Genomic DNA, 20366 nt, shown 5'->3' on the forward strand with positions numbered 1-20366 from the left:
ATTCCTTCATATTCCAGACACATACTAACATTCCATAAGTGGTTTTCAGATACATATAACTAAGATCCTACTGCTGTTTTAATAGATAAATAAAACATTAAGTTAAGTGATTGTGTGTCTATGAACACAACAGAGTGTCTTCAGATCTGGTTTATGTGAATAAGGGTTATTTAAATGCTTATATATTAAAAGAACTTACCTGAGAATAGTTGTTTGGTGGGAGCAGAGATCTGGGCTTTCTTAGTGATGCGGTAGGCATGGTCAGGAGTGCCGGACCGGCGAGAGGTGCAGAAACCCGGGACCTTCTGCACACCTTCAGGAAGGGAAGGCAACTGCAGCACCCGCAAAACATCTATCGGATCTGTAGAAGAAGAATTTGATCACTGTTAGAATAAAAAAGTGCATTAAGACACTTTTTAACATCATTTCATCATTCATTACATTTATAATAAATGATTATGCATTCATATGAACAGTTTCTGTTCATAGCACATATTTCTCTTAGTATGTGCCTTGCAAAATGAAATAACATGATTTTCAGACAAGATAAATGCACTTGTTTTGGGAACACAGTTCAAAAAGTGAGTTCAAACAGATTTTAATTTTTTTGTCTATTTCCATCTTCCCATTGCTCTTGGCAGCTCTGTTGCTCTTTATGGGATTCATGTGAATCCTGATGCCATCTGCTCGAACCCACAATGTGTACTACATTATTAACTGTCTAAAACTATGTTAAATTCTCTAACAAGTCTTAATGTATTTGCAATACTTATTTGAGGTTTGACATGTTTGGCTCTGTATCCATATACTCTTTCAGGGCTTGACAAATCTTCTGTTTCCTTTCATTTTAGCGCTGGCACTTTCCTCTGAGGCACTGCCAGTATTTTTAGTCCCTATAACCACATTGACCAAAATATGGTCTGTGCAGTTACCACAATGGGTAGTTAAGTCATTTTGCATTTAGCAACTAGCATATTCATATTACAGACCAAAAATAAGGAATTATACTTATGTAAACTAATTAGAACGTGAGTACACAGTTAGCCATACAAAAAATAGAGACAGATGTTCGTATGAAGACAATAGACTGGAGGGCAATATTCACCACAATACTGTAAGGAAACAGGCTGAAGGAAGTTCAAGAGTGCAGGGATACCCTAAAATGGGGCTTCTAGCTAAAATGCAATGCTTCCTTGACTCTCAAAAGGTGAGCCTATTCAAACACTCTGGGAGAAAGAGATGGACAAGAAAAAGAAAGTCTCTGGCCACTGTATCGGTTTCCAGAAGAGACAACCTGCACAATGTATGGCACTGTTTGAGACCTCAACCATAGCACTATATATGTCCGCTGGGCCTTCTCAGCTAAATTGGATAAAATAAAGAGGGAGAGGCCCAAAAAGCATTTCTGAAATAGAGCAAAATTGGAAATAAGGGCAAGCAGTGCACAAATAAAATAAGACACTCTAGACAAAAGAGAATAAAAAAAACTGAGAATGAAAACACTATATATCATTTAATTGGAACAAAAAACTATTTTGATCATATAATTCAGTATATTAAGTTTAACAGAATGAGCATTTATCTGAAAATTGCTCCGAATAATAAAATAAGTGGACAAATCATCTTAAAATAGCTTAAAATAGGTTCATCACTTCTGCTAAGCCATGCACTTATTACAGAAGACATCACTGATTCTACTTCATCTACCAAACACCAACATTCAACAGAGCTTAGTAAATATCTTGTAAATGGCAAACATGTTCTTGAATGTCTGAAATCTACAGTCACTGAATGCTCTCACAATGCATTCACACAAACAAACACACACTGTGTGCTCACACAGTCCGCAAACACAGGAACAGACAATGCTCCTCAAAGAACAAGACCAAGAACCAACATTCCCAACGGTAAGTCATTAGCAGTCAAGGTGACCCCGACATTTCTAAACAAACCTCACCAGAACTCTGTCAGAACATTCCAGGAGATCGGTTACTCCATCTTCTCTTTATTTGAGCTTTGGTGTTCTAGTGTCTACTTGTGAGCTTCAAATAACTGTGCTAAATACCAGCGGGACGTACCACCTGACACCTTGACCTTTTCAACTCTCACCTTTACTTCTCACAAAGATGCCCTTATTTTGACGTATAGATTTGAGGATGAAGTAGATGGAGAAGCGGTCCAACATTTCTGAACAAATGAGGAGGAAACACCGGTAAATGTATGTAATGTGACAACAAACCACAAACAGATACAACTTCAAAAGATGCAAAAGACATGAAGATAAATCTATCAAGCTGTCTGGATCTGTCTCCCCTGTCTCATTCTCTCTTCCCGCCGACCGCAGTATTTAGGCGTGCATGTACAGGCCTGTCTAGAGGTTATAATTTAAATCATGGCTCTCTATATTTATGATGTATTTATAATACGCAGACAGCTATGCCATCATACCAACTCCTGGCATAATATGGGGTTACATATATATATATATATCAAATGAGTAGGTATTTCATGTTCACAGATTGCCAAGTGTGATGATCTTGATGAAAGGTTTAAAAAATAAAAAAGCACATTAGCCTGACTACTGATGCTTTCCATGAAGTAAATAAAGGTTATTCTCGACAAATATAATACATTTATGACACAAACATGGGATTTTTTAAAACAAACAATCAGTAATCTACCTCTAAACAATAGGCCAGTTCATTCGTGCTGTCTAAATAATGTGTCCATTCAGTTCAAGGGCAGCATTCAGCTATATTTTCAAATGATTATTTGCTTAATATTATTCTCATTCCCTAGAGATGCAGGGCCTCTTAAAAGTCAGCGAAGAACTGCTTTAGAACATGTATTGCCTTAAACAAAGGTTGTAAATTTATTATTATACATTATAATACTATACTAATACTCTATATACTAATATATATATTCTGTGCCAGCGTGTTCTGGGTCTAGGTGGCTCAGTATGAGTCAGTGTGTGTGTGTGTGTGTGGTGTACAGTCCGCCTCGGCTTGCCACTGCCAGGATGGATAGACTGACCACACGGGCACTATATTAAACATCATGTAAACTAAAAAAGATTGAGCGTTTATACAGACTCCCCACAGCTACTGTATACACCCATCACTGTAAACCAAAGTATACACTACTCACAGAAAAATTAATATACTTTACTAAGAATTACTCAGACTAATGCCTATTAATAGCAATCCAAGATAATATGATTAGCAAAACATTCTGAATCCGTCTTAAATTTGGTTACTGACAAATAGCTTGGTCTCTTTTATAATCAGTTGTGATCTTAAGCACAGAAGTGTGAATACAGACAACTTTTATCAGCTTACAACTGTAAAGATGCATAATCATAAGGCATGCACAGAAGTTTAAATTCCCTGAGACATGTTAATAAAAAAGACTAAAAGATGAGGGTGCTTATTATGTGCTCAGTGAATCCTTCAGATGTGGTGCTATTGAACTGAAAAGCTTGAGCATGTGTTGGGCCCTCTTGTGGTGAGATGTCTGCAGTCCCAAAAACCTATTTTAAACTATCCTTGAAATACAGAAATTTTGTGAGATATAAAACCTGCTGCAACAATCTTGGTAAATACATTTTCATTGCATGTTTCCATTTTTAGTTTTTTTTTTTTTTCTTTTTCTTTTTTTCCAGAATAATCAGCTGCATAATGCAGTGAAAGTTTGAACATGTCTGGAAAAGAGATATAGTGATATATTTAAGGTATTAATGGCTCAAAAACTATATTAGCATTCTATATTAGCATCAGTGGTTCTATGAAGAGGCCTTAACCTCAATGGAAATGTTCCATTCCACAAAAGGTTCTTTAAAGTGGAAAAAGGTTCTTTAAGAAAAAAGCTTTTCACTCAAAAGTTCTTTGGGAAACTAAAAGGGATCTTCTACGGCACTTGTGTGAAAACCTTCTGGAAACTGTATTTGTAACAATGTATGCCAACTTTCTACGTATTTTAGGTTTAAAAACAACCCTTTCCAAAAAAGATTATGTAGACTGAGCCTTGATGACTAACTATCTCTCTGAGACATACCGCAAAGCTGTGCTTCTTCAACCAAAGGAACTGTATTGTTGTCAACAGAGCCATTTGTGGAAGTGTGAGGCATCTGGAGGCCTGTTGCAGTCAGATTGTGAAAAGGTTCCTACAGCTGGAGTTGAATCACTAGGGTTAGTTTTTAAGTTTTAGTTTGTTAGTTATGGGAGAAGAATAATAAAGAAATGGTTGCTCAGAGCAAAAAGCATACGTCTGATCACTTATAAAACTATAGCACAACTCACTACAACAATTAACTTGAGGTATCATCCATGTAGGTAAGGGTAGTTACAAATTTAATACCAAATATGCACAATTATTATAGTGATGCGATGCTCTTTCCAAAGCCACTTCAACAAATCTAATAAGGGATCTTCGGAGCACCCATTAAACTTCAGCCCTCATATTCCCAATGCACTTCAGGACCAGAGTAAGTTACTGATGGGGAAGATTAGCAATGTGAACTAACACAATAACATTCATGAAACTGTCAGGAATGATGGACACACTCATGAGGACAGTCTTTTCTCACGTGCTACGAATATACACATGAATATTTTGGGCATTTCCTTCACACACAGTGGCTCCATTCAGTCCTCATTCGCTGCATTGGGTTGAGGCTGTTTTGGAGACAGACTGTTCTTTGAGAGCGCTGCCTTTAAAATGAGGTTGAAGGAACATCCATGTTAAATAAATATTCCCCACCTAAAAAACACTGCACTCCCAAAAGTCTGTCTGCTGTCCCAAAGTTAACAATACAGAACAACGATGACTGCTTAAAGGTAACTACCAGATATAAATGGACTTGAACATTAAAAGAGAATCCTATAGTGGCTTGGTTCGCATAATTTTTGGAGTTCAGTTTTGAACATCATAAACTGGTTTGTGTTATTAAAAATCATAGATGTTTTTGAACCAGCAACAGCAGGCTGTGGAATATTCACAGTGCAATATTCACTGGCCTAAAACTGGCATACTGCGGAAAATTCTCCAGGTGTAATAGACGTGTGCGTTTACACAAATATCACTGAGACACTAACTCATTCACTGCATCTCTGTGAACCACAGGGCAGAATAATAACCTACTCATGCGAGGCACAAATATTCAGACTTCCTCCAAACACACAAGGGAGGGAATAGGGAGAAAAAAAAGAGCGATCAAATCAGAAATCTGGAATTACATCCATGCCTGAGGGCCCTTAGGTGCGCGCCATCATCGAAAAGAAAGTTTTGTCAGTTTTTCATTCAACCAGAAGCTTTAAATAGCAATTAAATCTGTCCAAATATGGTGTGAAAATTCAATTTATCTGATTATGTGCTTCTACTTACTGTAAAAGAAACGTCTATGGAGAATATGGAGCCACTCACCGACTAGTGGTGAACACTAGAAGCGCAGCAGACGATTAGTAAAAAATAATAATGTGCAGAAATTAATTTCCAGTCTGCAGGGGTAAATCAAATAAAACACTATGGTGCTTCTTATATTAAATATGGATTGGTTTTATAAATAAAACAAAAACCTTCTGTCAGCAACAAAAAATGCAAAAAAAGTTTGTAACGTTTATGAAGACGAAAGCCCTTGTGTTAATAAAAATAACAGTTCAGAGCAGGTGAATAATGTAAAAAAATAGTCCAAAAACAAACTCGGCAGTTAAGGTTTTAGGACACTCTAAGTGCGTTATTTTGGCTGTAGATTAACAAATAAAAACAGATATTGTTTTTATGATTTTTAAGAAAACGCGAAGAGCTTGCGAGGATCAGGTGGCGCAGTCAGTAAATTAGTGTTGCTAGGGGCAACGGTTTTTATCGAAAATATTTGATGGCTAAATGCCACGACTGACCAATCACAATCAAGCATTCCAGAGAACCGTGTAATTAATAAAAGTAACAATAAAATAATCAATGAAAAATACAAATATAGCCTAAATAAAAATAACTATATAGCCTACTTTGCATTAATGTTCGTTGTTTGCACTAACAACAAATATCATCTCAAGGTGCTGTGCGCTGAAATGAAGTTCAAACCAGGATGTGAAACCTGTCAGTGAAAGCACCGTCCTATCCCATGCCACCGTCTGGGATGCCCAACGCGGCCTGGAGCTCAACTCATGGGCCTGTATTTGTTTTGTGCATATTTCAATTCTTGAAAAATTCGTACAAGTTGAAAGAGTGGTGTCGACTTAAGAGACTCGAACCTAATTTTAGTCTGCTAACGTGAGCTCACCACATGACAGCTAGATCCAACATGATGTATCAGAATTAAAAGTAGAAATCAATGCACTGAAATCAATTTGACTGAAGATAGTCTAAGTTAGAAAAAAGATTCAAGCATCTTCTTGGAAACGCTAAAACACAATCACCTGCGTAACCGCGTGGATACCTGGCGTGCGTAAAGCGCATCAAAACCCAATGTTGCATTGAGGCAAAACGCCTCAATGTATAAATCACGTTACAGTTTCTTCTGTCAAATCCCACAAACAGAAAAAGCAAAATGCTCACCTGCTTGTGCCAGAGTAAGGCACAGGAGGAGCAAGAACGAGGTCTCCATGCACCACGGCCTCCGCTTCTTCCGAATATCCATAGTTCCCAAGTTTTTTGACCGGTTTGGTTGGACTACAAGGCAGGACAGTTTCAAATTAGCCTTTTCGCTCTTTCGACATCAACTTGGCCTCTAACAAACTTAGTGCGTCTTAAGGCGAACCCACCTTGTTCTTCAATAAGTTATCTGTGTTATGTACAAAACTTAAATAGAAAGAAGGGAACGGGTAATAAATATGTAGTTTACAGCTTGAAACCCCTAATGCTAGAGCCCCATTGAGTCTGAGTGAACAGAGAGAGGCTTCAAATCACTCTCTCTCAATCTCTCTCCCTCTTCTTACTTTCTCCCACGAAATGCGAGGGAGCGTGTGTGTGTGTGTGTGTGTGTGTGTGTGGAGAGAGAGGGAATGAGAGGATAGAGAGCAAAAAAAGAGGGAGGGAAATGCATGCATACGGACTTCTGCGGCTTTCTACAGAATCGTTACGTGTCGACAGACATCATTTCAAGAATTTATGAAAGGATCTATATGGCCCAAAATATCTATATTCATCAAATGAGCTTTTGATGTTAACATGCCAGAGATTGGCATGTAGATCAGTCAGTTTATTCCGCTCTATTTATTTCTGTTTCACAGCTGAACCATGTAGGACCGATGGGTCCTGAAGGCATGAAGGATTTCAGCCGCCAATCAGATCCTTATCCGCTCGTGACGCCACGTGCCCTCTTCCCTCCCTTTTCAGGCTCGGTCCAACTCGGTTACTAGGATTAAACGACCACGCCAGCAGGTACTGGACAAAATGAACGTTTAGCCCTGTCAGCAAAACTTCATTTCGGTTAGTCATACACCATTATTGAAGAAATATTTATTGTATGTTAATTATTAATGGATTTCAGGCTGTCTAATGGATTTTTTTCTGTCAGTAGTTCTTGGCGCGCAATTGCTGAGGCTTGTCTCGCGCAGCGTCTTTTAGCTAATATTCAACTATCATAAAGACACTGAAGCAAAAACTCAAATGTATATATTTAAATATCATTCACGTTTTTCTGATATGTGAATGATATGTAAATATATAATAAAGTGATAACAGCTCATTATATAAAGGCGGAGCGGCCTGTTTCTAGTAACCGCCTCAAAGTAAAGAAAAACCTTGATTTTTTTTAGCTAACTCTGACTAGTAATCTTACTATAATGCCTACTGAGAATTTGTTTTATTAAAATTAAAAAAAAATTTTTTTTCACATTCTCAAAAGTGGCCAAATTTACCGAAATGTATAGTAGTAGCTATAGCCTGTAAAGCATAACATTACAGCATAGTTTATAGCCAAAATGTCATAGCCATATAAACAGACCTTTTAAGTGACAAAAATCAGACAGTAAAGATGAAGTGTAATCATGCGCTCGCTCCCATTTGATCTCTGATACACCAAAGAAACCAATTCATTTTGATGTTTTTCCTTTCCTTCATTTTTTTTCTTTAGTTGCCTCCTAGAAGCAGCAAAGTGCAGTTCTTCAAAGTAAGGGATAAAAAAGAAGCCCAGTCATTTAGCCTCCTATTACCTGTGCTTTTGAAGAACGAACCCAAAATAATGAGTCTTGGCTTACTTAAATTTAAAAATAAAGAAATCAATAAAGTTCCTCAAATGCATAAAACAAACATTCATAAAAGAGAATAGTAATGAAATGCCATACTGTCAGCAGCCACCAATCATAACATGACCTGCTCTATTAAAACTCCTACCAACTCTATTAGGAACTGACGAGAGCTTTTCCCTGCAGGGAAATTCTCATTTGAACGGGAAAATGAATCAAATCAGTGCTTCTTATGTCCTGTAGCTCATTATGGTCTAAAGGAGACAATCCATAAACAATCATGGTATGTGTTTTTGTACGGCCTCTGGCTGGTGTACTCTAGCATTTCTATAATAAAACAGTATAATCATATGCTTTAAATCTGTGGTGTTCCCATTGACACAGAAAGGCCAGAGGAGAATGTGAGAAAGAATAAATGTATTTTTAAAAATGTGAGAAAAGATCATGGAAAATGAGGGATGTGGGTGGAAAGTGGCAATCAGGTGTACTGTACTATTACTGCTGAAATGCAATATTTAAATGACTAAACAACTAAATTAATTAATTAATATTAAATAAAAAACATAAAGATAAAATACATCTAAAATAATGAAATATTAAATTAATCATTTAAAAATTAAATGAATAAGAAGATAAGCACGCAGCCTTGTGGCACGTTTTGAATTGCAACTTCTGAATTGTTTTTTTCCCTTTCAAATTAGCACTGATGCTAAATCTAACTGCTATGCCGAGTTGGATAAAAATAGCAGTGTTGTTCATAATTACAGTTTAATCATGACCAGCATTTAGGAAAAAAGGGAAAATCTCTAAACTGACATTAAACAATTAAATGCATTGAAACGCCTACCGCTTGGTCTGTCTGAAACCGCAGATGAACACAGACATTAAGAATGTATAAAACCAAGCAGAGGATGGCATACAGGTGAGCACAGACCTCGAGAAGGTATACAGCTCGGCCTGAGACCAGTGAAATGGCCTGAGACCAGTTTACATCCAGAGAAACACTGAAGCACAACTTCAGCTCAAACACTGTACCTTGAGAACATCCACATAAATAGACGACTGACATAATGTCTTGGCATTTGTACAAACCATGCAACCGATAAAAATTAGAAAGCAAAAAGGTAAAAAGCCACTCTGACTCTCACAGAGAAATCCTCAAGACAGATGTTTCCCACCTTAAGTGAATTCAGCTGTTGGGATTAATACAGCCACTAATTTGTCCACAGTAATTTCAGGCTTTGGCGATAGCCAAGCCGCTAGCCAAGCGGTTGTGTAGGTTTTGGTTGGCCACCCATGCTAACAGATTTTATGACAACATCTGAGATTCGCTGTGCGTGTGAGAAAATGAATTATCTTCCGAAAGGGCTACGTACTGGGCATGAAGTAGTTCAATGGGGGGCACACGAAAGCTAACTCAAGTTTTCCTTGGAGTCAGACACGGCAAGTGCTTGCGGACAGCCTGGTTATTTCCAAAATGAGGACCTTGTAATTACAATAAAGTGACCAGATTATATTGCAGACTTCCTTAAAAAAGTCTGTATTTTACTGGGCAGGGCAGAAAACCACGCACACACACCCTAGCCCACTACAACACACCAAAATAGATCGGAGAAGGGGGGAGGAAATAGATTGGTATGTGTGTATTTGTGTGTGCGTGTTTGTGAGGAAATGGACTGGGTTGGTACAGGGTTACAGCGGGAGCATTGAAAAAAATGTATGCACCTCTGTATTATGCTAGACAGAGCTCCCAGTAAGTAGAGACTCAGATATAAGAGCGCAAAATGAAAGAGCAAAAAAAGAATGGCTCAGTGATTTTGGATGCCGGACTCATATACGCCCAGATGGGAAGCAAGCTTAATGCCAGCTTGTATATGTGAGCCATGTTAAACCATCAGTTACACGAGTTTAAAGCAACAAATAAATGTTTGTTTGTTCACAGCACAGATCATTATAGCATGTGTGAGTATGTGAACACTGACATAAGTTCTCGATTTGACTCATTTTTTCACATTTTCTAAATGTGGCCACTGAATGCGCCTCAGATCATTTAGCACAATTATGCATCATTAAGCAAATTTACTTCAGCTTCTTCAGTTGCCTGAGTAATGGTGACTATTTAACGCATACTTATAGAAGTGTGCAGGGAATGGAGCATACATTGAGAGTTCATGTAATGGACATTTCAGAACAGATATGCTACAGTTTCACCAAGAAAGCAATGAGATTAAATGGAGTGGAAAATGAGAGTTTACCTAACTTCATTCATCAGGGTTTTCTTCTTGAGAAAAAGACCCATGTCTCCTGTGGAGTTTGAGAAGAGCTCTTAAACTGTACTCAGATGTGCCAAAATAGTCTGCAACCAAAAGTGAAATCTCATCATAAACTCAAATATTTCTCATCACATTTTTCTAAGGTTCATTTAATAGCATTAAATCTTGCTTTGTCAACATTCCTAGCATTTTTCTCTTTATTTTTTATTTCTCTGAAGAAATACACAAATATATATATATATATATATATATATATTATATATATTTATAGAAGTATTTGTGACCCTGGCCACAAAACCAATCATAACAGTAAATATTTTGACACTGAGATTTGTCATCATCATTTGAAATATGAATAAATAAGCTTTCCATTGATGTATGGTTTGTAAGGATAGGACAATATTTGGCTGATATACAACTATTTGAAAATCTGAAATCTGTGGGTGCAAAAAAATCTAAATATTGAGAAAATCGTCTTTAACGTTGTCCAAATAAAGTCCTTAGCAATGCATATTACTAATAAAAAAAAATTAAGTTTTGATATATTTACTGAAGGAAATTTACAAAATATCTTCATGGAACATGATCTTCACTTATTATCCTAATGATTTTTGGCATAAAAGAAAAATAGATACTTTTGACCCATACAGTGTATTGTTGGCTATTGCTACAAGTACCCATGCGACTTATGACTGGTTTTGTGGTCCAGGGTCATATTTATCATAGCTTAATGACCAGTGTCACAGAACTATGCCCATTTATTCAAAACAGGTGAAACAAACAAGTGTGGGAGGAAGACAGAGAAGAGAAATACTGAAAATGACCATGGAAAGAGATGATGTGAGAAGAGAGAGAACAGGTACTGAGCTATTTAAGAAGTCACGGAAAACTTCACGGAGGGAAAAAAAAAATCACTGGAATGAATAGGGAAGGTAAGGGGGGTCCGATGGCATGCAGCAGGAGAGAGGGAATGAATGAGGCCTATTGATGGAGAGAGAGAGAGAGGGATCAAACAGTATTTACCCAGAGAGAGAGAGAGAGAGAGAGAGAGGGAGTCCTGAGCAGAAGGGAGGAGGTGGATTCATATGACCCACTGACTGAAGTGGAAATGTGGGGACATACTGATGAGTCAAAGGAGGAGACAGTGATGGAGAGGACAGAGAGAGAGAAAGGATGAAATGAAAATTTCCTACAATACCAAATTGCATTACAAAACCTCATTTGAAACATGGCAGTAAAAGAGAAATATTTACCGTTTTGATGAATAAATAAATATCAGATATTAAAGAGATTCACTCAAAAATGAAAATTTGCTGAAAATGTGTTCCCCCCCTCAGGTCATCCAAGATGTATATGAGTTTGTTTCTTCATCAGATTTGGAGAAATGTAACATTGCATCACTATCTCAGCAATGGATGCACTGCAGTGAATGGGTGCCGTCAGAATGAGCGTCCAAACAGCTGATAAAAACATCACAATAATCCACACCACTCCAGTCCATCAGTTAACATCTTGTGAAGTGCACGCTTGTAAGAAACAAATCCACTATTAAGATGTTTTTTTTTTTTACTTCAAACCATTTCTTCCAGCTAAAATGTCATCTATAATAATATTGCTTTATCCAGTGTCAAAGTCACCTCGTCTATATCAGGAGAGAAATATGCACAGATTACCAGCTACAGTTCTCAACAAATATCTGGCTGGAATTGGATGTGAGAGGACAACAGGAGACTTTTTCACTGGAGGAAGTGTTATTATGGACTCATATTTTGGCCAGAAGTGACAGTTTAAAGTTAAAATGTCTTGATTGATTTGTTTATTCAGGACTTTTGTGAATGATTAGCATTCTAATTATTCAGAAATCAGCGGAGTTTCTGTGGGTTCAGATCTGTGTGGGTCTGCTTATGGGGTTTTATTGCGGTTGGGATGCCGCCTTAAAAGGTAGCTGCCGATTTAGGCAGTAGACAGCAAGGCAGCTGGCAGGAGTTTGGAACAGAGCTTACATGTCATTTAGCAGAAAGGTTTACAAAAACAACATGCAATTTCCAGAAGTCTAATTGCAGGAAAAACCCTCCAGGATCAACCATGAGCTGCAGGCATCAGTCAAGCACAATGATGAATGTGGTGATCAAACTTCAAACTTTGTTTTGTGTGTATAGGCTACTACCTTTTTCCCTCCAGGAAGTTGAGGGTGATTTTTCTTAATTAACACTTTTATTCAGCAAGGATGCAGTAAATTGATCAACAGTGACAGTAAAGAAATATTTAGCATATATATAGTTCATCAAAGAAACATGAAAAAAAAAAAATGGTTTCCACAAAAATATGAAGCAGCACAACTGTTTTCAAAATTGATAATAATGAGAAATGCTTCGTAAGCAGCAAATCAGCATATTAATATGATTTCTGAAGGATCATGTGACACTGGAGTAGGTTATTGCTGTTGTGAAGACAAAAACAATTAAAAATAATTTTAATTACTTGAAACAAAACACACATGAACTGAAATAAAATAAAATAAAACTTATTTCAGTTAGTTTCCAAGGCAACATTTCTTAGTTTTTAATTGAAGAATTGATTAATAAATAATTATGTTTATATATTTTTTTCAAATTATATAATTATATTTTATATAATTATAACATCATTAAATTATTATACAATTTAGAAAAACCATACATTACAGACATATTTTAAAAACTATTAAAAATGTCAAAAACACAACAATTTAAACTAAAACTGATTTAAAAACGTAATTCAAAATATGAACAAAAACTACTATAAAATTAAAGCGTTGTCATTTCAGGAAAAAGTTACATTTAATAATAATAATAATATATTTTGCTGTATGATTTCATATAGTAATATATATTTTAATTCCCTATATTTTATTTTTGATTAATTAAGCAAAAAATATTCCTTTTAAAATCATGAAAAAAAAGATAATACCACCTCCAACATTTTTAAAAGTAGTGTATATACTTAGTGATTATACTTAATTAATCTAAGCTGTAGAACCCTTAGGTCTCAATCACTCTCAGTGATTCTGTATCTGCAGAGCTGGAGAAGACGAGCGTCTTAGCGTTACGCTGCGCTCTACAGCATGTAGGAAACAACAGTTCTGTTTGTGGAGCCTGATCTCACACATCAGCTTCAGGTGTCTGCGGCACTGTACCGTAATAATGCCGCTTTGTGGCCGGACTACAGCTGAAGGTGAGGAGAAGAGCCTCACAATGAGACACACTGCAGGGGGAGGATGAGGAGGAGAGGGAATGTACCACTTGGGTGTTGAGGAAGGGGGTGGGGTAAAGCGCAGAGAACAGAGGAGTCTTTTGTGAGGCAGGAAGAGACAGACACACAGAGATCTGTAGGTACAGTACAAGCCTGATGGGAGCAGAGAAAGAAGCACAGATTGAGAGGTAGAGAGAGATGTGAGGAGTGAGTGAGGCCTTCACTAAACAACCAAACTTCAATATTTAATAGATGTATACCGAACAAACCAAATCAAATATGGTTTGTTGTGAATGAACTCAAATATATTAGCTATGCTACCACTATCACGCTTGGTTGATGCAAGAGCTATAAGTATGATACATATGGTCAAGTTTAGCCTTTGAACGAGTATCATGGTCTTTAGACTCTGTATATAGTGCAAAACGTTTTTGGGTTGATTTTTTGTGTGAATATTGTGAAATATTATTACAATTTAATTAACGGTTTTCTATTTAAATAGTCTATATTGTAAAATGAATTTATTCCTGTGATCAAAGCTGTATTTTCAGCATCATTCCTCCAGTCTTCAGTGACACATGATCCTTCAGAAATCAGTATAATATGCTGATTTGCTGCTCAAGAAACATTTATTATTATTAGCACGCTTCATATTTTGTGGAAACCGTGGTGCGTATTTTCAGAATTCTTTGATGACTAATGTTATAAATCTATTTACTGTCACTTTTGATCAATTTAATGCATCTCTGCTGAATAAAATTAAATACTTTCAAAGAAAACAAATCTCACTGAACCCAAAATTTAGTATATGTGACCACAAAATCAGTCATAAGGGTCAATTTGGTCAACTATTTGAAAATCTGAAATCTGAGGATGTAAAAAAAAACAAATGAAGCTCTTAGCAATGCATATTACTAATCAAAAATTAAGTTTTGATATATTTACGGTAGGAAATTTACAAAATATTTTCATGGAACATGATCTTTACTTAATATCCTAATGATTTTTGGCATAAAAGAAAAATCTATTATTTTGACCCATACATTTTGGCTATTGCTACAAATATACCCCAGCGACTTAAGACTGGTTTTGTGGTCCAGGGTCACACACATATACATATATATATATATATATATAATTTTGAATGAATGGTTACAATGCTAACTGATAACCAGGATGCTGATAGCTCATGCTACATATCATTTAAAAAATCGTACTAACAACAAACAAGAAAAAGTGAACTAATTATAATCATTTGTGAAATCTCTAGAGCCCAATAACACTTTAAAGCTGCAGTCCGTAAGTTTTGCCTTTATGTCGCTATTTCTGTTTGAAAACCTGGAATTGCAGTTACTTGTGGAATTATCTTTATTGTGTGGGTTGTGCTCCGGCACGGCTCCAGCGTGGATGAATCTAATGTTTTGAGCTGAATGTGTGGCAGTCAGTCACAGCACCGGTGCGAATCCTATACTTAGCCATCACAGATTCTAGCCTACGTCTTGGAATATATGACCCAAATAATAATTTTCACCGGATATTGTCATCTGAACAAGTAAGTAACAAGTCTGCCACGTTTGTTCTGACCAACTGAGGGAAAAAGCATTACAATAAATTACGCTACCAACAGTGATTAAATCTAAAGATCGGTTAGCTCATATCCCATCAAAATTATTGTTATACTTTATTCTCAAATTATTAAAGTTAACAACAACAGCACTGCGTGACTATGAGTATAGTGTGTATTATTGTGTAGATTTCAATTTCTGTACAGTCTAATCTAATAGTCATACCATTCGAATTTCATATTAAGATATTATTTTAACCCAAAAAGCAAACTATGCTCCCTTCAAACTGGTTTTCGTTAAAATACAAATCTTGTGTAATCCCAGGCTATCTGTAATCAGAAGCATGTTTAAAATTCACGTGTTTCATAAACACATAATCCTCTCTAGATTACAATCCGTCATCAAAATTATTTTTTGACATTTAATTATTCTAGCTGAAAAAAGGCTATAAACGACCCACCTCCTGCAGGATCCTCACATCATGTGATAGCCTAGTAGCCGCGACAACTTCTTTATGTTTACAGACGTGACGTAATGACGCAGTGCCATGCTCGAATTTCCCGCGAAAACCTACCGTGCCACTTAAATTAGAAAACATTATTATAAGCTAACTGTTGTGAATTGGTAAAGTAAGGCGATAGTTTTGAACACTGGCTGGTTGTGTACTTGCTCAAATATTGATTTCGGATCATTTTTAAACAAAAAACAAGTTACGGACTGCAGCTTTAAGATATGTATGATTTAAAAGGCGTTATCTGGGTAACCAGGTCATTAGAAAAAAAATCATAATACATTTTGAAGAAAAACCTAGTGGCAGAAAAACTAAATGGCTCCAATTTAGTTGAGTTTTCCAGTCATTACAGCAGCATTTAGTGAGTAACATCATGAATAAACAAACACTGGATGACGTGAAATAATAAACCTGTTGATCTTAACTCACCTTCTCTGACCTTCTTACTCAATCTCTTATTTTAATTGCCTTTTATTTTCAACACTTCTTTTTGATCATATTATAATAGCAGGAAAAGAATGAAAAAAGGGATTTTTTCTATATAATTTATATACAAAATAAACAGTATTCTGTTAGCTAGTTGTGCATATGGCATCAATAAGCATGCAAAATATTTATTTTCAAGACACAAACACTTTGTATCCTCTCTTTAAAAAATGATAGTGTTTCTGCTTGTGATAGGGTTTCTATATTCTCATGCACTTGTTTTCTTTTGCTCTCCAGTGTGCTTACACAAGATGAAGACAAAATTACATTTGAGAAAAAAATGACCTATAAGTAGAAGGTTTTTTTAAGAGAACAAAAGTCTTTGGACATCCACACTGCCACACAGCGACTGCAGCTTTTCTATAATTTAGCCGACAGCAAATATGCATTCCTCACTGCAACACAATCCAAACCAGAAACAAAACGATCGCACACATCAACAACTATAAAAAGACAATTCTTCTGCACACATAGGGAAAAATATAAACTAAGTAATACACATAATGTCCATAAGGACCTTTGCCACCAGATTCAGATTCTAATACTTCACCACTATTCAAGAAAAATAATAGGCGATGGAAATCAAAATAAATGTCCTGGTTTTGGATTTAACTTAAATTACGAGTGTTTGTGCCCAATACACTGAAGTTTGGCTCTGAAGAATTTCCTTGCCTCACATTGCTGTTTAAACTCACAAACCAAAGTGCTAATTTGCAAACCTCTTATGGCTGATACATACTGCTCATTTGCAAGAACCCTCATCTCTGCAGCTCTAATTTAACAAATGCTCATTAGCTAAACTCCTCCGTCATATAACCATCACATCATTTTGTCCACCTCTTGTATAACAGTTGCAGCATTCCTTGGCAAAGAAGTGTAATTCTAAAATAAAGTAATAAAATAAATATTGTAAAATATATAAAAAAAATATTACTGCATGCATCAACTTAAATTAGGTGAGATGCATGTTAGTAACAAATAGACCGCATTAATAATAACTACACTAACATCAGTATATGTAGTATCAATATAATGTATGGCTAACATAAGGTCTATATTGCTGGGAAACAGCATGTTAAGGAACAGTGATGGTCATTGAAAGACAGCAGTGAGGTTTGTGTCCTGCATTCACCTCACACCGCTGCTGGTGCAGCTAATAGATGGAGCTGCCTTGCAATTTAACCCATAACTGAGTCCACAGTGTTACTTAACGTGGCTATTTTAAGTTTACTGCAGCTGTAAATGCACTGTCATGCTACTAATGTAAAGGTGAACATATAGCCTATATATGCAATAACAAAAGAATGCCCCTTTTTGCTGAACAGGTAATGTCAACAAGTCAACAAACCCCAGCAATAAGCCATCTTTTCAATCAAATGACACATGAAAGATAGAACTATGGGTAAAAAGGCTTGCCGTGCCTTTATTGTAGTTGTGCAATGTCACAGAAAGCTGTTGTTGCAAACAAAACTCAAAATTGTTAAGCACTAGGTTTTGGCGTCAATTCTAGACCTGCAGAACGTTTGCTGCGCAAATATAACTGAAAACATGCTGCCCTCATCATTCCAGTACACAGGAGTCATTGTAAGAGCGCCACCTGACGGCGGACAGAAGAACTGCAGGCGCATCTCTCTCTCTCTCACACACACACACTCACTCACACACACACACACGGGACACGCTTTTCATAGAGCGATGCTTCAAAAAGACGCATATCTAATATTAATCTTTTGATTTCATGGTACAATATCATTTATTTTTTCATGAGCAGTGGGCAGTGATTAAATCCCAGTGCTACACTATCAGAACTGATGTTAAGAAAGGTTAAGACATCTATTTGACTATTTTATCACTTAACTTCGAGTGACATGACATGAAAAATTTGTGAAAAATTGTGTTTTATGGTCAATTGTGACTTGTGGGATAATGTGTGTATTGAAAAAACATTTCTGCAGTCAAAAAATTGTTATATGTCTTAGCCCAGCTATTTTAAACTGACTATTATGCATAAATCCTCTTATACAACACTGATGAATACTGAGATAAAATACAACCATCAACGTATTTCAAAATTGTTATTGTATTTTAACATAGGCTATATCATAAAATTGTTATATTAGTGCTACCAGTATTAAAACAACAATATAACTTACTTGTAACTTTTGATATGTATATATATATATATATAAATTTAGTGCAATAATTTGTCATTGCAACATTTGAGTTAGCCTTCACTTACAACTGCAGCTGGATTTATGTGTATAGCCTACCTAAACTCACTGACCATCAACATATTTACTCATAACAATACTCAACAAAACTTAATTATTGTGAATGCATATATTAATAATAGACACCTTAAAGATAACTTGGAGCAAACTGCTCTGGTGATGTGACAATTTGCACTAAACATGTGAAACTGCACACAATTAATTGAGACCCTTTCCATATTTGCAGGAAATGCACTAAAACATCAGTCAGTAAGATTATTAGAGCTTTATAAATCAAAACCTTCTTTATGGGAATAAATGGGTTCACAGATGCAGATTTCTCGGACTAATACGACTGGTTAAATAGAAGCACGCTTTCATGCATGTCCTCAATCTGGACATTAGGACTAGGAATTCTTATCTATTCCGCTTTTTTTTCCTGCGTGCGTGGCCCAGAATTTAGAAAAGCAGGGAGAAGGAAGTGAAGGAGGAGTTAAAGTTGCGGCAGATTATCATTGGTTCGTTCCAGGAGTGACGCTCCCTCTAGCGGCCGAAGCGCGACACTGCAGCGCCAGCAGCGGCTCGGGGCCCGGGGGTCCTGCTGGACTGAAGAGAGAACCAGCGCCGCTCCAGAGGGACCCCACACAACCACAGGAATCAAGAGCTCCTCTGTCTTGACTAAAGTTAAGGTTTAATAAGGGAATCAGAATTTGAGCCAGAGTTAGTATAGTTTTCTAAACCCATAAAAAAATGTATTGGAAATAACTGTTAAAAACAAAAATCATTTACTTCAGCTAGTTTCCAATTTTCATTTAGTTTCGTGTACTAAAATAAACTAAAACTGAAATAAGAATTAAAATAATAAAAACTAGACATTTAAAACAAACTAATAATTTGACAAAAGGCAACAAAATTATTAAAACTTTAAAATTAATATCAAAGCAGTGTGTGTGTGTATACAGGTACATCTAAAAACAATAGAATATTGTGAAAAAGTAATTTTTTTCTTGTAAGTTATTTCAAAAAGGGAAACTTTCATGTATTTTAGATTCATTGCATGTAACGTAAAGATTTCAAAAGTTTGTTTTAATTTGGATGATTAGAGCTTACAGCTCATGAAAGTCAAAAATCAGTATCTCAAAACATTAGAATATTTACATTTGAGTTTCAATTAATGACCATCCCTACAGTATAAATTCTGGGTATCTCTTATTCTTTGAAACCACAATAATGGAGAAGACTGCTGACTTGGCAATGATCCAGAAGACGAACATTGACGCCTCCACAAAGAGGGTAAGCCACAGAGGGTCATTACTGAAAGGTGTGGCTGTTTACAGAGTGCTGTATCAAAGCATATTAAATGCAAAGTTGACTGGAAGGAAGAATTAGGGTAGAAAAAGGTGCACAAGCAACAGGGATGACCGCAAGCTTGAGAATACTGTCAAGCAAAGCTGATTCAAACACTTGGGAGAGTTTCACAAGGAGTGGACTGAAGCTGGAGTCAGTGCATCAAGAGTCTCCACGCTCAGACGTCTTCAGGAAAAGGGCTACCAAGCCACTTCTGAACCAGAGACAACGTCAGAAGCGTCTTACCTGGGCTGTGGAGAAAAAGAACTGGACTGTTGCTCAATGGTCCAAAGTCCTCTTTTCAGATGAAAGTAAATTTTGCATTTAATTTGGAAATCAAGGTCCCAGAGTCTGGAGGAAGAGTGGAGAGGCACAGAATCCATGTTGCTTGAAGTCCAGTGTGAAGTTTCCACAGTCAGTGATGATTTGGGCTGCCATGTCATCTGCTGGTGTTGGTCCACTGTGTTTTCTGAAGTCCACAGTCAACGCAGCCATCTACCAGGACGTTTTAGAGCACTTCATGCTTCCTTCTGCTGACAAGCTTTATGGAGATGCTG

General features: G+C 36.5%; 1 protein-coding gene across 2 annotated transcripts in view; it reads right to left on the bottom strand.

The window, feature by feature from the left end:
• Positions 1–6952, bottom strand: part of LOC306885656 (uncharacterized protein) — a 37569-nt gene extending 30617 nt beyond the window's left edge. Inside the window, exons 1-3 of one of the 2 annotated variants that reach the window (XM_079442328.1) lie at positions 6762–6952; positions 6556–6669; positions 200–361 (exon numbers count right to left, since the gene is read on the bottom strand). In XM_079442328.1, coding sequence (XP_079298454.1) covers positions 200–361; positions 6556–6637 — 244 coding nt within the window. In that variant the 5' untranslated portion in view covers positions 6638–6669; positions 6762–6952. Of the gene's footprint in view, positions 1–199; positions 362–6555 lie in introns of both variants that reach the window. The other variant, XM_079442329.1, reaches the window with a different exon arrangement.
• Between the last annotated feature and the right edge of the window lie 13414 nt (positions 6953–20366).

Source organism: Barbus barbus, assembly GCF_936440315.1.
Source record: "Barbus barbus genome assembly, chromosome: 19".
Taxonomy (NCBI): Eukaryota; Metazoa; Chordata; class Actinopteri; order Cypriniformes; family Cyprinidae; genus Barbus; species Barbus barbus.